Genomic DNA, 19,784 nt, shown 5'->3' with positions numbered 1-19,784 from the left:
TAAAATTGCGTTATTTTACTCATCATAGGTTTTTTCATTAATTTTAATCTTTTAAAAATAGTGCCTTAAAATATGATTTAGTTTGATAACTGAGTTTCTGGAGCCCCTCTTCTACTGAGCACCCTGGCTGAGTGCCTCCGCCACCTCACCCTTGTCCTGGCGATTTGTGGGACCGGTTATCCGATGTCTGTCTCCACCACTGGATGTAAAGCTCTGTGAAGTCAGGGAGAGGCCCCAGCTGTTCCTTGCTTTATTCTCAATTTCTTTTTTTTTTCTTTTGAGATTTTATTTTTTTATTTGAAAGAGAGCATGAGCAGGGGGGACGGAAAGGGAGAGGGAGAAGCAGGCTCCCCGCTGAGCAGGGAGCCCAACACGGGGCTCCATCCCAGGACCCTGGGATCATGACCTGAGCTGAAGGCAGACACTTAACCGACTGAGCCACTCAGGCACCCCTGATTTTTTTTTTTTTTTAATTTAATAGATGTTGCCCTGTTGCTTTCCCAAAACACAGCAATACTTTGGAGTTCAGCCAGCAATGTATGGGTAACTACTCTCTCCCCACCTCCCTCCAGGCAGAGATATTTATTGCTTATTTTAGTTTTTGCCAGTCTGTTGAGTATAAGGGATGACCTCATTGTTACTTTATTCTATATTTCTCTACCTACTACTGAGTATGAGAATCTTTCCAGATGGTTATTGGATTTGCTTTTCTGTGAATTAAATGTTCAAATCTCATTTGCTGTTAGAATGCTGGTCGTCTTCTTATCAGTTTGTAAAAACATGTTTTATGCAACATGTTAACCCTTTATCTTTCTGCTTCTTTGCAAATATTTTTCTAAACCTATTCCTCTATTGATTTAAATTATAGTATTCTTTGCTATACAGTAGTTGAATTTTTTTATTTAAGTCAAAAAAGTATAACATTTCTTTTCTAACATGGATTTTGTGGTAATTTTGTCCAATTCCCCCCCAAATCACTGTTAATGTTCTAATTGGGAATCATATGAAATACAGAAATTAGCACAAGGGAAATTGAACATTTTGTTATATGAGGTCTTCTCATTCGGGAACATTGTATGTTTTCCATTTGTCCATGTCTTTTTTTTAAATTTTTTTTTAGATTTATTTATTTATTTATTTGACTGAGAGAGAGAGAGAGAGCAGGACAGAGGGGCAGAGGAAGGGGGAGAGAGAATCCCAAGCAGACTCCATGCTTAGCACAGAGCCTGACATGGGCCTCGGTCCCACACCCCTGAGATCACAACCTGAGCCAAAACCAAGAGTCTGACACTCAACCGACCATGCCACCCAGGCACCCCTCAAATCTTGTTTCATGTCCAATAAGGTTTTGCAGTTTTTATTTATTCCTACGAATTTTAATTTATTGTCATTATTGAGAATAGAATTATTCATTCCATTTCTATTTAATGGTTGTTATTACTATATAGAATGGCTTTTGGGTTTTGTTTATATAGTCTATATTTGTTCACATTATCAAACTACCTTACTAACTCTGTTTTTTTCATACCAGAATCTCATGGTATACAATTGTGGAGTTATTCTTAGGAAGTATATAGTAAGCCCTAAGGGGTGACTGTGGAAGCAGCTGAAACGCGTTCCTGTTCTCGGGCTGTTGAATGCAATGGCCCAGTCGGAGCAGGATCCTGAGATCCCCAGGGGCAGGGCATCAGTTAGGAGCTATGAAAGAATGTAACCCTCAGTCTTCCCTTTCTGCACCTGGCGATTGCCAGCCCAAACATCCCACTCCTCCCTCATCCCATGACTGACTCCCTGCATGCCTACATGTAGGAGAAAATGCAAGCCTGTTTCAAGATATTTGCCATCCCTTTGTACTCCTTTCCCATGCTTGGAGGCATCTGTCCTTGTTTTTCTGATAAAAAACAAAATAAAAGCTCTGTGCAGGATTCAGTGGCTGCTGCTCTCCCTTGCAGAGGCCGCCCTGAGCAGCCGCTCAGAGTGGTGTCTGCGAACTTTATTTCAGTGCACGATGACATACAATCCCTTCATCACCAAAAAGACTATATATAGCAATCGTTTTAGTTTTTTCTCACTTTATTGGGTTTGCCAGAAGTTCTAAGACAATGTTAACTGAGAATGCTAGTAGCAGACACCACTGTTTCATTATTGATATTGATAACTTTAATGTTCTGCCTTTATAATACATCTTTTTTTTGGTTTGGGCAAGTAAACTTTATTGTATTTAGGTGGTTTTCTTCTATTTTTACTAGAAATGGTTGTTGAAATTTAGGAAATGCCTTAGTAATATAAAGATTTTCTTCTTTAGTCTATTCATAAAATAAATTACGCTCATAAATTTCCTGATACTGGCTCACACTTGCGTTCTTGGATTAAACCCTCCTTGGTTACGATGCATTTTTTTATAATATTGCTGGACTTGACTTGCTAAAATTTTATTTAGAATTTTGCCTTTGTTGGGGCGCCTGGGTGGCATAGTAAGTTAGGCATCCAACTCTTGGTTTTGGCTCAGGTCATGATCTCAGGGTCCAGGGATCAAGCCCCATGTCAGACTCTGTGCACAGCATGGAGTCTGTTTAAGACTCTCTCTTCCTCTTCCTCTGCTCCTCCCCCCGACCCCCCATTTCTGTCTCTCAAATAAATAAATAAAAATCTTTTTTAAAAAAAGAATTTTGCCTTTGATTTCATAAGTGAAACTGATCTGCGGTTTTTGGTGCTACCATTTTCATGCTTTGATATTCTACAGCTTTAATATATGCCCTTGAATAGTTTAGATAAGATTGTAATGATCTTTTTATTTTTTTAATTAGAGAAAAACTCAGCTGTGAAGCCATCTGGTCCTTGTGCTTTTGCATGTAATATTCTTAGGTTTTCAGCTCTTACTTGTTTATTGCATGTAACATTTATTAAAATTATTTTTGTGAAATGCCTTCAAGAAGAGAAGTACAAAGTTATATATGATCACAGTCATGAGTAAATGAAGGCATAACATTAAAGCACAGGAAAAAAATCTCAAACTAAACTCTGAAATTCAAATAATTCTGCCTGAGATAACTGAGCAAACGCACACATTTTTCATGGAAAATAAGATTAAGTCACAGGAACACTATGTAGTGGTCTGTCCAACATTAAATTTAGATATAATCCACTAAAGGAAAAAAAGGGGGGGACCAATAGACTATAAAGTTAAATTAGTTACTGTAAAGAGAAACTATGCTGGAGAATGATAATATTTTTCCCAAGATCTAGAGATATTCTTCGTAAGAATATATTTAAATACTATCTTTTTAGGAAGTACATTTGGAGTAATGCTAAGTTCTTGCAGTTCCTGGGTGATTGACCAGTTCATTCATTCCATGGCTGATGCTCTCTAAACAGCCCACTTGTTTGTTTTCTACCTTATATCCTGAAATTCTAATGGAATAAGAGGTACAGTGAGTCTTATTTTTTTTAACAGTGACATGGGTAGGCCCATAAAATAGGCCCATCAATTTAGGAATATAAAGTAAGGTAAGAGACCTCATGTACTTAAAAAAAAGAGTTTCTAGAAAATCTAAAGGACTACATAAGTTATGTCTGTTAGATCTCTTCTGACTCTGGGGCACCTGAGTGACTCAGTCACTTAAGCCTCCAACTCTTGGTTTCAGCTCAGGTCATGATCTTGGGGTGAAATTGAGCCCCAACTCCCACCTCACTGGGTTCAGAGCTCAGCTCGGAATCAGGTGAGATTCTCTCCCTCTCCCTCTGCCCCTCACCCCGCTCTTTCGAGCAAGCGCATGCACATGTTCTCGCTCTCCCTCAAATAAATAAATAAAATCTTAAAAAAAAAAATCTCTTCTGACTCGACTCTCTTCTAGGCTTGAATAAAATTAGTAAAATTAAAAGGTCACAATAACAAACACTAATTGTGGGTTATTATGAGTTTAGTGCACTTAAACAAGAAAGGAAACGAAATACAGGACACTGCTTGGTTTCTCCCTAAGAAGGAAGCTTTTGCTTTCATAGTCAGGGCCAGGACGGGAGTGAGGCTAGGCAGGCATCTGCATCACGAAATCCAAAGAGGCAAGGTTGTGCAAGTGCCAGACCCCTCACTGTGTGACCCTGACAGTGAGTGCTGCCTTAAAAGTGAGGTGCCTCAGGGGCCAGGCTTGGCCCTTGCATGACCTTGTCTTCTGGAATGTTGTGCCCTAGGCACTGACTTAGGGCTCCACAGTCCCAACTCTGTAGTCATCCTTCTTCATATTTTCTTTCGCTTAATTTTATTCTTTCCATTAACTCGTTGTGTAGAAAAACAAGGACTTTTATTCTTCTTTAATAGTAATGGTATGTAAGTCTATAAATTTTCCTCTGAGTATGTATTTTGATACAAAGCATTCCCCTTTCCAAATGCTTTCTAGTTTGCTGTTTTAGCTCTATTGTCCTCTATGCTCCAAAAGTTAGCCAGAAAGTATTCCTTCATTTGTGAATAGGCTATTCTGGACAACTGAAATGTTTATTTCTAATTTTATTAAATGTGGCTACAAAAATCTCATCACCTCTAAGTTTGATAAGGTTTTCGTTATGATCAAGCATATATTCAATTTTTATAATGTTCTATGAATATATAAAAATTCTGGATTTTTTTTTAAAGATTTTATTAATTTATTTGACAGAGATAGAGACAGCCAGCGAGAGAGGGAACACAAGCAGGGGGAGTGGGAGAGGAAGAAGCAGGCTCACAGCGGAGGAGCCTGATGTGGGGCTCAATCCCACAATGCCGGGGATCACACCCTGAGCTGAAGGCAGACGCTTAACCGCTGTGCCACCCAGGCGCCCCAAAAATTCTGGATTTTTTTTAAAGGACGTAAGGTTATCTGTATATCTATTAAATCGAGTGTGTTGATTATATTATGCAGTTCTTCTATATCCTTATTTTTTTATATTCTGATTCTGAAAAACATGTTTTGAAATCTACAAAATTTTTATCAAGTTGTCCTTGCATCTACGTTGTTTAGTATACATAGGTTTACTAATGTTAATTCTGCATATGTGCTTTATATTGTTACATAATAACCCTCTTAGAGTGCCTTTAGTCTTTTTAAAAAATTTTTTTTATTATATTATGTTAGTCACCATACAGTACATCCCCGGTTTCCAATGTAAAGTTCGATGATTCATTTTATATTGTTACATAATAACCCTCTTAGAGTGCCTTTAGTCTTTTTAAAACCATCACTGGTCTATCCCATTCCCCCACCCCCTCCCCTCTGAGGCCCTCAGTTTGTTTCTCATAGTCCATAGTCTCTCATGTAGAGCGCCTTTAGTCTTACATTCTTCCTTGTCTGCTGTTAATTTTGCCATTCCTGTTTTCTTTTTCATTATGTTTGCGTGGTATCTTTGTCCATCCCTTCATTTTCAACCTCTCTATTTTATTCCTTTAAATTTTTGTTTCAGATAGCTTTCTCCTAGAAAGTGTACTGCAGACTTATTTATATTTTTAGCTCAATCTGTGTCTTCGACTTTTAATGGGAAAATCCAGTCCGTTCACATTTAGCATAATGATTAGACAACTCCTTGTATCTTATTTATTTGGTGGCTTATTTTACTTACTATTTCCTCCTTTTACTTGTATTTATTTTTGCAGGTTGAGCAAATTGATACTACTTTCCCCTTTTCATCTTGTTAACAGGACTTCTCTTGTGAATTTCCATTCTCTTTCCAGCTACTCTCTCTTTCCTGTTGCTCATAATCAGATACGTAATTCTTTACCACAATATGAAAACCAGATGTACATTTCTCCCACCAAAATACTCTATTCCCCCACTACTTCCACTCCAAACTTTATAATATTTTCACTTCCTCCACTAGTTCCACAGCCACTCCCCAGATGAGACCTTTGGAACACTTCCCTCCTTTCCACCCACCCCCGATGCCCAGATTTGCTGAGATTCGCTTATTATTTTTAGTTCCAGACTGTTTTTAGAAGAGTTGTCAAGGCAGATGGTGATGTGATCAATCCGGAAAAAGAATATACTCTTACAGAGTGGAGAGCCCAGCCACACTCCACAGTCTGAGGAACGACTTCTCTGTGCTTTGAGTACCCAGGTGCTGATGATACACTGGGATTTGGGTGATGATCCCTTTTACCATTTTATATTCTCCTCTCCCTTCCCCAGTCTTCTGGAGACTTAGACTCTGAATTTTTTTGCTAGGTCAAAGCAAGTGGCAACATATTCTTGGGTTAATCTGCAGGACTGCGTGAACTGAAGGGACAGAGGTTTGTTTGCTTCGGTGGATTTCCACACAATCCTCTTGGTTGGTCAGCAGTTTTCCACCTCGTAGCTTCCAGTGTTGTAGATAAGTAGTCCAATGCTAGCATGATTCTTTCCTCTTTAGGGGTAACTTGTTCTCTGTAGAAATGTGTTAGATTTTTCTCTTTCTTGTAGCTCAAAGATAGAATATGCCTAGGAGTCTTTTCATCGTCAATCCTTCCAGGAACTCTGTGAGATGCAAGTCTCTCTTCAGCTAAGAAATTTTTCTTGTATTATCGATCGCCTCTTCTATCACAACCCCCACCCTCCTTCTGGATTTCTATTCATCCTTTGATTTATATCTGTGTATTTTTGCTCTGTGCCTTTAGGTGTATCTTTCTCTTATCTTCCAGGAGACTAATTCAGACATCAACAGTGACCTCTTTCTCCTTCAATTCATCTCTTAAAATGTTTACATCAAAATCATTTTTGGTCTCAAAAAATCAGAGTGTGTGTGAGTGTTGTGTTGCACTTAAATCTCCTTAACTTTTCTTATTCTTCCGGTTCAAGTTATCTATGCCAGCAGCTAATTCTGTACTGAGGATTCTGCTTGTAATTCTTCTCCATTAGGCTGCTAGGCCGCATTAGGACTCTTTTCCTTTGTTTGCTCACCGGCGCTCTGTCCTGCGTCCTGGGATATCTTAAATAGCAGCACTCCCAAGGCAGTAGAAGGAACAGTAGTCTCAGCCTCTCCTGGCCCAAGCTTAGCAGCAGATGGGCTGCCAGTCATCTGGTGAGGCATTAGGAGGAAGCCCTTCCTCCTCTTCTCACCTCTCCAACTCAGGGGTGGAGGCAATTGGGTCCATCTGTTCAGCTCTTCAGGAACCAGGGAGACCAGGTACACTCACAAGGACCTTCCCCCTGCTCTCCTCCTTGTGGCTCCCTGTTCCGGTCCTCTCTCTGTCAGGATTCTGCCAGAGCCCAGAGCCTCACCCACATTCCAGGCCTTGTCTGCCTCCTGGAGGCCCCAGCAGCTGCTCTTCTCAGGGAGGCAGATGGGTTACATTGAAAGTAGAAAAGAGGCAGGATGTGTTCAAGCTGCTATCTTTCCAGAACCCCCATTCCTCATGCTTGAAACTTCTCTTCTTGTTTATTTTTGCATTCCTAGGTACTCAATAAACATGACTGAATAAATGCCACCATTCTTACCTCACATCTCCTTTGGTGCAGCTTCTATTAATTACTGCTTTAGGAAGCTAACTGAAACAAGCTTAAATTTTATTTTTTTTTTTTTTTTTTTTTTTTTTTTTTTTTTTTTAGTTTTACAAAAAAGTTAAGTCCCAAGGTAGGGTGGACTTCAGGGATGGCTGATTGAGCAGCTAAGTAACATCACTAAGATGAAGTCATTTTTTTCTCTTTTCTCTCCTCTACCATCCTTGACGTTGGCTTCATCCTCGATGTTGGCTTCATCCTCAGGCCGAGAGCAAGTTGGCTACTGCAGTTCCAGGCAGCACATTTAGACAACATCCAGAAAAAGAGAAGTAGAAATCCCCTCTTATCGCACTGGCCAGATTGGGTTACGTGCCCATTCCTAACCTTGGCAAGGGTGATGGGATTAACCAAAGACCAATCAGCCCTAACCACATGGCTGTTTGAGGAGAAGATACTTAAAATCAGGGAACACCTGTTTGCAAGCTAAATGTTCTCAGTTCAATAAGCAGTTTTTCACATGAAAACAAGAATAGTTGGCATTTGAGTACTCACCATATGCAAGGTGCCTTACAAACATGCTCATTTAATTCTCACCAAGTGCCCTGGGGTGGCTAGTATTATTACCCTCATTTCACAGAGGAGGTACCTGGAGCTTAACTAACTTTTACAAGGTCACACAGTTAATGAACCATCATTTCCCTCCTTCTATGTCTATGTCTATGAATGCAGCCTACCATTGCAATAAGCAACACAGAATGTCCTTTACATATTAATTCCCTTGAACCCCATGTGCGAGCTATAATTAGGTACTCTACTTAAAGATACTCTTTCATATCCTGGAGCCTGGTAACTAGCTAATGCAATTCACTCATGGCAGACCACTAGCTGTGCTCTCCCTGATGCTGCGGGGACTGTGCAGAGGTGTTTGGCTGTGCTTTGGCATTTCCCCTTTATTATGTAACAAGCTGAAGAATTAGAAATTGTATTATAAAACAAGCCTCAAGATCTTAACATGGAACAGCTGAGCCCTATACATTAAACACTCTTGGCTTGCACATTCATTTCGTCTTTTCCCTTAGAAACTAACAAGAGTCTGGGAAGTCAAACACGTATCTTAAACTCCTGTCTACACATGAAACTCTTCCCACGGGGCCTCTGCAGTGTGTGTGTGTTTATGTTTAATTATGTGTTTCCCCATTTTAAAATCCATTATACATGCTTATAGAATGTATCCGGGGAAATGTACCTGGAGCTCTACTCCCCAACTCTCTCTTTCCCACAACCAAGATAATCCTGTTAACTATGTGGTTTATTTCCATAGCCTTTTTTTTTGGCAATGTATTTCTGTTCATTTCTTTTTAATTTTTTATTATGGAAATATTCAAATATACATAAAAGTAAAAATAGTATAATGAAGCCCAATATTCCCATCACTCATCTTCAAAAATCAACATTAGCAATGTATGGGGGGGGCGCCTGGCTGGCTCAGTCAGAAGAGCATGCAACTCTTGATCTCAGGGTCATGAGTTTGAGCCCCATGGTGGGCGTGGAGATTACTTATATAATAAAACTTATTAAAAAAACACAACAACCAATGTCTTGTAACATATTTGACATCACAATGGATTTAGTGACTTTAAAAATTGTTTATTATAAAAAGAATCCAAGTTCATAAAAAATTCAAACAATATGGAAAGATATAATCCTCTTCCTTTCCCCAAACCCTTAATTCCAGTGCTCAGAAATAACCGTTTTTAATGTATCAATTTAGACATTTTTTATACATAAATTATACATTTTTACAAACTTAAAAATGTTTACATACAGGAAACCAGACCATACATATTTATTAATACTTGCTTTTTCCACTTACTCTCTCCAACATCTTTAGGAGTAAATATGGAGAGGTGGCCTGCCTTCTTCAACAGCTACAATGTTCCACTGGAAAGCACACTTAACCCAGGAATGCAGGGAGGGTGACAGGTAATTTGAAAGATATGTAGATTCTGTCTCTGAAGCCAGAGGTTTACAAAGTGGGTTGTTCACACACCCAGGCCTGTGCAAAATGACTCACCGGAATGTGGAATAACTTCCATTAACTTTTAATCTTATCCTTAAAAGTTTTGCATATTTTCAAACATACATAATAGTGCAATAGTACATTTCTATTTCCTTATCAGGAGTATGTACTCAAGATTTTTAAGTGTAGGGTAGAAGATCAACAAAGCTGGAGACCACTCTCCCAGACAGCTGTTTTTATGAATGCCACAGAAAGCAGAGGGGCTTCTAAGAGGCAAAGGAGGGGCTAAGTTGCCTGTCCTCCGAGTCTCTGCGACTGTCATCCCCCCAAGGCCCTTGGCATTGTGTGTTGTAGCATTCGTGAAACTTCAGCCCAGTGAGAACTCCTTATGTAAGCAGAACTGGTCCTTGGCTGGGGACCTTACAAAGGTAGCCGCCGTCTAAGCAGCAATCCCCAAAATGCTTCTGTGGAGCCCAGACTCTTCAAGTGGAGAAAGACGAGAAGAGTTAACTAGTTGGATGCATTGCATGCTCTAAGACCCTTTTAGAGATCATAGTGGAGGCTCTAAAAGGTACTTCATTTAAAATAAATCAATAAATGAAAATAAAAATAAACAAAGACACGTTTGATTTTAAGTCAGCATTTCCATTTGACCCTGGGATCCGTTCCCCCTCCCAACTTTTCTTTTTCTGAGTATTTATCTAAAAACCCACATAACTAGAATTTTGTGGGAAAACTTTATAGAAAAATGTCGATCAGGAGATTTGTGGCAGGAAAATACCACCTCCAAAATGTTTAACTTTCACTTTTCGTTATGAAATAGTCAAATAAAAAAATGCCAGAGATGATTTAGCTAAATACTTGTTCACACATGAAGAAGCGAGGGCCTCCCCATTTAATTTCTAATTCGAGCTTTCTGAATCTAGCTCTCCTGCTGCCAGGAGCTTCAATTTGTTGCTTACACACTCCAAAGCTAAGCTGTGTTTTTCCCATTTGCGGAGAATGTGGTGGGTAGATTTCATTCTCTCTAAATGTAAGTGCATATTAGATTTTGAAAGAAAATTTCTCTGGGGGCGAAGGGAGGAGGTTGTGCAGCGAGGGGATTTAGAATCAGAGATGTTAAAAGTTAGAAATATGGGTATCCGTAATATGTTGTAATGAGACTGGTGTTTGTGCTTATCTTGTGAAATTAGCTTCACTGCCTATTTACAAAGCACACACCCTTTATTAAAATATAAATGTTTATGGAACACTTACTATGACCAAGTTCAAGGACACAGAGACCAAAAAAGTAGAAGAACCAAGAGGGAAGGGGCAATCCAGGCAGAGGGAAAAACATAGCCATGGGCATGGACGTATGACAGAGCAGGAAACCGTCAAGGAACCACCCTGCAATTACATCATTGCTCAAAGCTTGTGACAAGAAGTTTGGACAAGTTCAAGCAAACTTTTACTAAAACTCCAAAACTCAGTTCAAGCCTATCTCTTTGGGGGAGTCATGTCAGCTCACATGCGCATCCCCTCTCAGCCTCTAGCCACCCCGTGTCTGTGTGTTTTACAGCACAAATCCCTCAGCATTATAAATGCTGGGCTCTTTTTTCCTACTAGACTATGAGCTCCCTGAGAGCACAGATCACTGTCCCCGGAGGGCTGTGAGGACAGAATGCAGGAGGTTGGTGAGTGAACGGGAATGAGGTAGCCACTGAGTATCAACGACCCTTTCCAGAGCTTGGCTTAGCTGAAGCAGGCTTAGCACTGCAGTGCCGTGTGAGCTACGCCAGAAGCACGTACAGAATGCCAGAGAGCACACGGAGGTCACCTCACCAAGCACGCTACGAGGTTAGACGTCCTGATCCTGAGCTGATGGGTGGCCATGATTCAGAGGAAAAGGTCTGAAAAGCCAAGAGCCTTTCACAGCCTCCAAGCTGTCAGGCCAACACCCTCAAGAACCACGAGCAAGTAGGACCCATCTGCCCAAGGAAAGGCCAGCTCTTCGGTCAACGAACACAGTGCTACGGCAAAGTGAAAACCACCGTCCAGAACTACGCGAGGGAACCTGAATGGCAAGGCGTAGATATAATCGAATCAAGAGTAAAAAACATTGCCTTTCCCCCAAAGAAAAATTAGCTATCGGTACCAGTATAGAACCATTCAACATTATTAAAAAATCTGTTTGAGCCTCTTAGCCTTTCTTCATCCTTCAGAGTTGGGCTCAGGCACCACTTTCTTGGGGCGGTCTTCCCTGACCTTCCTGACCAGGTCCCACCTCCTCCCTCAGTCCCATCCATCCCTGCACGATCGGCTCTCCGATCACCAAAGTGTCTGCTTCACAGCATCTATCAGGCTTGAGATTGTACATGCACCCACATGACTGATTACCATCTGTCTAACCTAGCAGACCATAAGCTTCACAAGGCAGGGACAGCGTTAGGTTCACCGCTATATTCCTATTAATCTAGGAGAGGTGCTGGCACAACCAAGTGCTTAATGGTCCATCCAATGAATAACTGAGGTTACCGAGGGCATGCAAGCCAGTCTATGCATACCATCGGAGCCAAAGAATTCCAAACATCCTGATAAGATTTCAAGAAAGCAAGGGGGGAGGGGAGAGAAGAATGGTTAAAAGGTCAGTTCACGTATTCACAGATGCTACTAATAGGGACTTAAGGAAAATGAGAACTATTAAATAGTGAAAATTAATCACAACATATTGACACCTCGATTTATAAAAACTGGACTTTTTGTTGGAAATACACACCCCAAAACTCCCATGCCCAAAAGGCAGAGGAGAAAAAAATAAAATATACATTTAGAATGAATGAAGAATTGCTTAATTCGTTCAGTATTTGTTTTTCCAAAATTATTTCCAAAACTCATGCAATGCAATCACTTTTTATATGACAACCTACACTCTATCAAATTATTCTAATTTCTTCATACTGAGAACAAACAACTCCAGGATACCTTTTTAAAGATATATTTCCACCTCTGGAGATCATTATCATTTCAACAAGAAAGAGTCGAGTCTAGTTATTTTTCCTATTTATTCTACTATAGGACACACATGTTAAATGCCAATAAATAAGACCAACAAAAACTAGTGAGCAAGGAGGGATGGAATGACCCGCTTGCTATGACTGCTGAATGACTGACAGCTTCAAGCATTTACCCTAGCAGTTGAAATCAATTAATCATTCATTGTAACTGGAGCAGAATATAATTAATTATGTTAGCTTGATTGAGTCAAGTTTAATTCCAGTAAAAAAAAATCATTATAAAAAATCATTGTAAATATAGGCTATTATCATGAATGGTTGTTAAAAACGAGTGAGTTTCTATATGAATTTGATTCATACTTAAAAAAAAAAACGTTCATGGGAATTTTCTAATATAAACACAGGTCGAGAAAACAGTATAATGAATTCCCAAGTACCCATCACACAGTTTCAGTATTATCAACTCATGGTCAACCTTGTTTCATCTGTATTCCCACACACTACCCAGCTCCAACTCAATTATTTTTAAGCAGATCGTAAATGCTGTATTATTTCAAGTATTTCAATCTGCATCTCTAGTAGGGTTCCTTGTAAAAATGTAACCACACCACCATTAACACACCTAAAAATAATTGGAAAACTCCTTAAAGTCATCAAATATCCAGTTATTTCTAGATTTCCCCAATGGTCTCATTTTTTATTAAGTTTATTCAAATCAAGATCCAAATAAGCCCATAAATTGTATTGGTAGATATATCCCTTTTAGTCCATCGTTTTGTTTTTTTTTTTCCCCTTGCAATTCAGTTATTGAACAAACGGGGTTACTGGTCCTATAGTTTTCCAGAGACTGGATTTTGCTGATTGAATCTCTTGTGGCATCAATTAACATGTTCCTTTCTTTTCTGTATTTCTAGTAAAGAGGTGATCAGTTTTGGAGGCTCAGTCAGCATCGGATTCGACTTTTGGCAGAACTGCTTCATAAGTGGTATATGTATTTCCATTAAGAGGCACAAAATGTTTGCTACCTCTTTGTGGGGTTAGCAGTTACTGGTGATCATTGCCCAGATCCATTAATTATTGTGGGGTAAAACAGTGATAGCCTATCCTTCCTCTTTAACTCCTTAGCTGGTGTATTTCTTTAAGAGCATATTCCAAAGGTAACTATGATTTTGTCAACTCACAGAGTAAATAATATGAGCTTCAATCTCTTGCAGATATTATCCTTATTGATGCTAAAATTGTCTCAGCTTTGGCCAGTGGGAACTTCTTCAAGGTGCCTCCTGAATCTTTTTTGACAGACTTCTAATGGCTTATTTGCTTTTTGGTATGACAGAGCGGTTTTAAGGCTCTTCTTGAACATTTCTTTCTCTAGACCTAGAATTAGCCATTCATCAAGGACGTCCGGTTTCTTTGAAGAACATGGCATTCAGAGACCACAATTGGGGCACTATGTTTGACTTTCACTTGAATTATGTTCAAAGCTAATAAAGTCAACTAAGCAAGAGTTTTCTCCTGTTTCTAATAAATTCATGTAGCTGCATATATGTGAATTTTTAAGCATGGGGATCTCAGATTTAAAAAAAAAAATATGCAGGGGTGCCTGGCTGTTTCAGTCAGTAAAGCGTGCAACTCTTGATCTTGGAGCTCCATGCTGGCTGTTGAGATTCTTTGAAAAAAGTATATAACATGCTAATGGTGGAAGTATTCTTATATGATAATGATAGGAGTATAACTTGGTACCATCTCTCTGGAAAGACAATATCGTAATCTTTACCTATGACCTCTAAAAAACCTTTAGCCCAACAATTCCACTTTTAGGTATTTATTTTATTAGGCTTAGGAATTTTCCTTGTAGGGCTGTTTAAAATAATAAATGATCTAAAAACCTATATGTGCAAACAGGAGGGAACTGGTTAATTTTAAGAATGTGCAGTAAGTACATCCATAGAATGAAACATTTATAGTCATTAAAATGATGCAGATACTTTGTCAGTATATTGTTAAATAAGAAAGGTGGGTACAGAAGTATTCATATCATGCTTTTAACCACAAAAATAGAAAAAAGTCTTGAAGGCTATATCCCAAAATCTGAACAGGGCACGCTGGATCATTCTCATGTTTCTACTACTGGCTTAGAACTTGGCTTTGCTGGGCCTGCCACGTCATACACTACTCCACCTGCTTTCCAGCTTCAAAAATTGTGTTCCTGTTGTCTTTGCTTCGGCATGCCTTATCCTTGTCAGATTATGCTCTTTTCTATCCCCCAGTCACTGTGACTTTAGTGGAGATTTTAGGAAAGAGCAGAGGCTATAAATATTTTGTTCAACCTTCCATTTTGCCTAGCATCCCATTGCTTTTTATGGGAGAGAACACACACTCTGAAGAGCATATCAATTATAAAATATATGAATTTCTACTGAAAATCATGCACACACGTATACATCTTAGACATACAAGTAATATCGCAATATAGCACACAAGGGCTCATTTTGTATCCTAATAATATATAAAGGGCTGGATACAGAACCAATAATGGAAAAACGAAACTGATAATAAATGGAAAATGAGATTTAAATAGGAGTTGTTTTTAATTAAGAACATAAAACCAGAAATGCCACACTGAAGCTGAGCTCTGTGGGGCAAACTGACCATATCTATTACTTAGAAGTCAAAACTCTTTTTCAAGAAACTACAATTTATTGCAAAGTTAGACTTCTTTAAAGATGAATTGTCCCTGGCAGCTGCTTTAAAACTGTATCCAACTTGCTCTCTAGTTTGGGAAGACACTGACCTTTTAATTCTCGATAATGAACATCATCTCCTCTTATACCCCTGCAGATGGGCTGTCCAGTTTTGTGATGCATTTCCTACACCGACCCTCTTACACCTTTCATCAGAAACACTTAACAAGAAATTAAAAGCCTTCTCAAGCACAAGTACCCACAATTGCACAGCTGCTGAGGACACTAATCCCATTTTGGGAGAAATAATAATCACTATTCATCTTAAAATGTACCGGCCGCATGGACAGAGAAGGAACTTAAAAGTAGTTTGTTCAATTTGGAGAAACCTTCAGTTTTCGCTAGCCCGTGAATATGACGGAAATGAAGTACCCAAAGCACAAAGGCTGAAGACACCGCGGAAAACAAGACTGACCAGATCAAGTCGTCTTTCCCTTTAAAAAGTCCTTCCCAAAATCATATGATCTTGCCTGAGCTATGGGGAACACCAAGTCCAAAAACCATAATAATTTATTTTATTGATTTTGTTTGTGAGTTGTCGCTGGAATTTAGAAAACTGAGGGGGGAAAACATTCTACATATTCTAAGCGTTCAACTGTAAGGAAAAACAACAAATTTGCAATCATCTGAATTAATATTAATGGCTTCACGAACAAAATTAAACATGATATACACTTTGATGTTAATAAATCGAAGTAACTAAAAAGTATGGCATATTTACTCATTTAACAAATACGACTTATTTATAGCTGGTCTTGATTTTTTAAAAAATGGGGGGCAGATTATTCTGTGCAGGGCATCAGTCTGGGCTTATAATTCTTTTTTTGTTAAGGACGAAATGTCAGTTCTCTCCTTATTTGCTATGAATTTGACAAAACACGAAAATGTGGCTCCAAACTTTAAAACATACTAACTACTTAAATAGACTTTTAAAATAAATGAGGTACTTAGTATTCAAAACTTTGGGAGGTAAGACCACAGTTTCCAAAATGACTCTGTTCGTCTACCAAGACGAAGACTTTTAAACATTTTGAATATTGATTAGAAGTAATGTAAAGCAGTTGAGATCAGTCGAGTATTTTTTTAAATGATCACTGCGTGTAGATACAGAGATAGCTGATCATACATTTTTTTCATGGACTCCTAACCTGGAATAAAACTATCCGTATGTGTGTGGAAAGAGTCAATCCTCTCTCCGCTTAATCATCTCTCCTTCAGTTAGTAAGGGAAAGGTGCCTGGCGGGAAGCTCCTTTTGCTAGTTCTCAGAGTTCAAAGAGTATGGAACCTTCGAGTTGATTTCATCAAGTCTATTTATTAATGCATTTCAAGTTTCAAAAAACCTTACATCTTTGCACAATACTTTATTTTTTGCAATTTTTAGTAAAAATTTCCAAAGTGAACAAAAAGATACTGTATAAAACACAGTGGACATTAAACTGACAGTAGTATTAGATCTCATTTGTCCTGATCCTTTTGTTTACCACACCTTGATTTGCAGTGGAAAGAGTTCAGTGCACGTATCTCTTGTCAGAAAACATTTAACTTAGACTCAAAATAAAATAGGGCAGTGTGTACCTGCCAAAACCCTACCACAGGATAACATTACAAGCAAAAAATGTACATGTTCCAAAGTCTACCACACTCAAGAAGTTACTAAGAACTCTTGCAGAATAAAAGTCACCGTTTTAGAAATGCAAACCCACTTCCAACCTTTGCACAGTCCAAAAACAAAGGCATTTAAATGATTTAAAAGCAATTACATACATATCTACCTACTTGTTTGTTTAGAATTATTTATAGTCTATCTGGGGTTTCATGTACAAAATTTGTCTCTAAATCATGTACAAAAAGCTGTATTTTGAAAAAAGTCACCACATACTGTACAAGTTTACAAGGAAGAGATCCCATTATTTTCTCTAGCATTTTTGGCCTTGCTGGCTTGCGTCACATTATGAGAATGATTGTGTAAACCTTATACTCTTAAGAAACAAAAAGGAAAAAAAAAGCCAAAACACAAATCTTTTCAACGTTCCCTAAATTTGCCTCCTATGTGAAGCCAGAAAAATCATAGCTGTTTACTTCTAATTTAAGTGATGTAGTTGGAAAACAGAAGCAATAAATATGTCACAAGCTTAAAACTTTTTTGTAATGCCCCCTTCCATTCCTGCATAGCAATAAGCCTGTTAATACATTAAATGCTTTTGCTTTCTTTCTTTAAAAAGCCAATTATTTACATCTGTTTAAAAAATAAATTTGGAATGGGACATTGTGCTGTTTCACCTTCACTGTTGTTAAAATATTTTAAGGAAAAAAAATGTCAGAAGGCCTAGATTATCTACAATTTTAACTACTAGTTGAACAAATCACCCTTCTTTAGTGGTTACCAATGATCAGTGATAGTATGCTGAAAAAACTGTTCCAATATTTTGATGAAATAAAAGACACAGCTTTTCTTTTCCATATCAGAAAAAACCAAAAACATAATTAGCATACTTTAGATATATGGAAAACACAAATAACAGGCTACAAATAAAAAAATCATTTCATTGACATAATTTCTACCAAAGCATGATTAAAATTTCACCTATCAATTCAAAACTGGAATTGAATTAGAAAGTTTAAAGTAAGCAGAAATCAGACGTTTACGTAAGAACGGACTCTGAAGTAGTATGCTGCGTATGTCCAGTTTGCACACTTAATTGTGTTCTCAGCGTAGTCACTCCTGTGCTCTTAGCAGCCATTGGATGAAGACAAGATGAGTATCAGAACCAACTCCATCATTATAAAAAGGTAAATTGATTCTCACTTCAAAACTGCCTGTGTAAAACATTACAGAATCCTGGACCACTGAATACCACCATTCTCTGTTATCCTGAGTATGTCAATTAAACAGTAATTTTTCATTAAGAGCGGAAAAAGTTTATAATACAAAGAAACATCCATATTGCAATTTCTGTTTACAATTGCACACAGAAGTACAGTGTACGTAAGAAATACATGTCTGCATATAACAAGGTATGTACATTGGCAAGTGATGTCTCCAATGTTGAGGTGGTCGAGCCTCCTAGCCTTGACTGGCAGTTGAAAAAAATATATATATATTTCAATTTGTGATAAAAGTTTTATCGAGAGCCAAGTTTGCCTGCAAGTGAAGAAAATGCAGCAACGAAGAACAGGGAACATGGGGCACATAATAATATTCTAAGACTTTGTGCCATTAGGTTAAAAATAGCTGTCCATAAGAAAATTGGGTTCCTTTTCCACCTCCCCCCACCCCCAAATTGGAGTTTTCAGGCTTTAAAATTTAAGTAATTCCACCTGGTCTGAGGACATGATCTCTTGCCATTTTTTCTTCGACTGTTATTTGTGAGGGTTTAGTTTGGGGATGATGATTTAATAGGTGTCTCTTTGGAGTGAAGTTTTCCCGTTGTAGGCACTAGGAAGAACCAAGGCAAAAGCTGCAGTTAACGTCTCATGTGTCCCATTTGATAACTCTCCCGGGGCCTCTGACGCTGGGGTTGCTGAATGGGCTGTGGGGGTCTCCTCCTCTTTAAAGTGCCTGCGATCACAAACAAAAGTCAAACGGATTTACCACGCACTTTAATCTTAAAAAACAAAGCTGCCAATTCAGCAAGAAAGGTTCTAGATCAACACTATCCGACAGAAATACAAGCCGTGTATGTAATTTTAAATTTTCTGGTAGCCGTAATGAAAAAAGTCAAAAAGACAGGCAAAATAATGTTAATAAGTTTTTTATTTCACTTAATCCAATGTAGGCAAAATATTATCACTTCAAGGTATAATCAATACTAAAAAGTATTAATGAACTATTTCATTCTTTTTCGTATACCAAGTCTTCCCAGTCTGGTATGTATTTTATGTTTACGACACGTCTCAATGTAAACTAGTCACATTTCAAGTGCTCAACAGACACAACTATTAGATTAATATGAATTCTGAGGACAGAATCCATGAGGAATAAATTACAGTCTTTGAGCAAATGACTTAAACTCTCTAAAACTCAGATGCCTAGTCTGTAAAACAGGGATAATAATGAACTCCTACAGTCTTTCTATATTATCTGTGAGGTTTATATGACAATTCATGTAAAAGTGCTTTTTGGGAGGGTTCAATGATAGCTAGCGTTTTTTTTTTTTTTAAGTTTTTAAAGTTGGAATTTGCTTAAAGTGAAATCAAGTAAAAAAATTGTTATATTGCATGAGATCATAATTGGTAACATATCTAATGAGTGCGATGTGGCCCTTAGAAATCCCTAAGAAATTAATATAAGTTTTACAGCGCTAACACTGTTCATTTACAAAAAGCAAAGACATCAAAATCAAATTTCCTCTGATTCCCACCAAGATGCTGTCCCAAGCATGACTACTGAGCTCTCTTGCCCCAAGATAGGTAAATACAGGGGAGCAGCTGAGAGAAAAATTTTAAGAAACTCCTAGTTTTAAACTACTTTGTGCAGGGTAGCACACTTGGACTGAGGCAAGAGGTTCATGAGAAGTCTGGGGGAGGCAGGAGAGGGACAGGTGTCATTCAGCTCTCATTCTCCTCACCATCATTAGGGCACCCTGT

At 38.3% G+C, this 19,784-nt stretch overlaps 1 protein-coding gene across 1 annotated transcript in view; it reads right to left on the bottom strand.

Annotated features, from left to right (window-relative positions):
• Positions 1–9,065: 9,065 nt before the first annotated feature.
• ADAM10 (ADAM metallopeptidase domain 10) overlaps positions 9,066–19,784 on the bottom strand; it is a 150,565-nt gene continuing 139,846 nt past the window's right edge. Inside the window, exon 16 of the mRNA XM_034660916.1 lies at positions 9,066–18,756. Coding sequence (XP_034516807.1) covers positions 18,662–18,756 — 95 coding nt within the window. The 3' untranslated portion in view covers positions 9,066–18,661. The remainder of the gene's footprint in view (positions 18,757–19,784) is intronic.

Source organism: Ailuropoda melanoleuca, chromosome 5 (genome assembly GCF_002007445.2).
Source record: "Ailuropoda melanoleuca isolate Jingjing chromosome 5, ASM200744v2, whole genome shotgun sequence".
NCBI lineage: Eukaryota > Metazoa > Chordata > Mammalia > Carnivora > Ursidae > Ailuropoda > Ailuropoda melanoleuca.
Note: the sequence above shows the minus strand (reverse complement) of the source record. Positions and strands in the feature narration are given on the sequence as shown.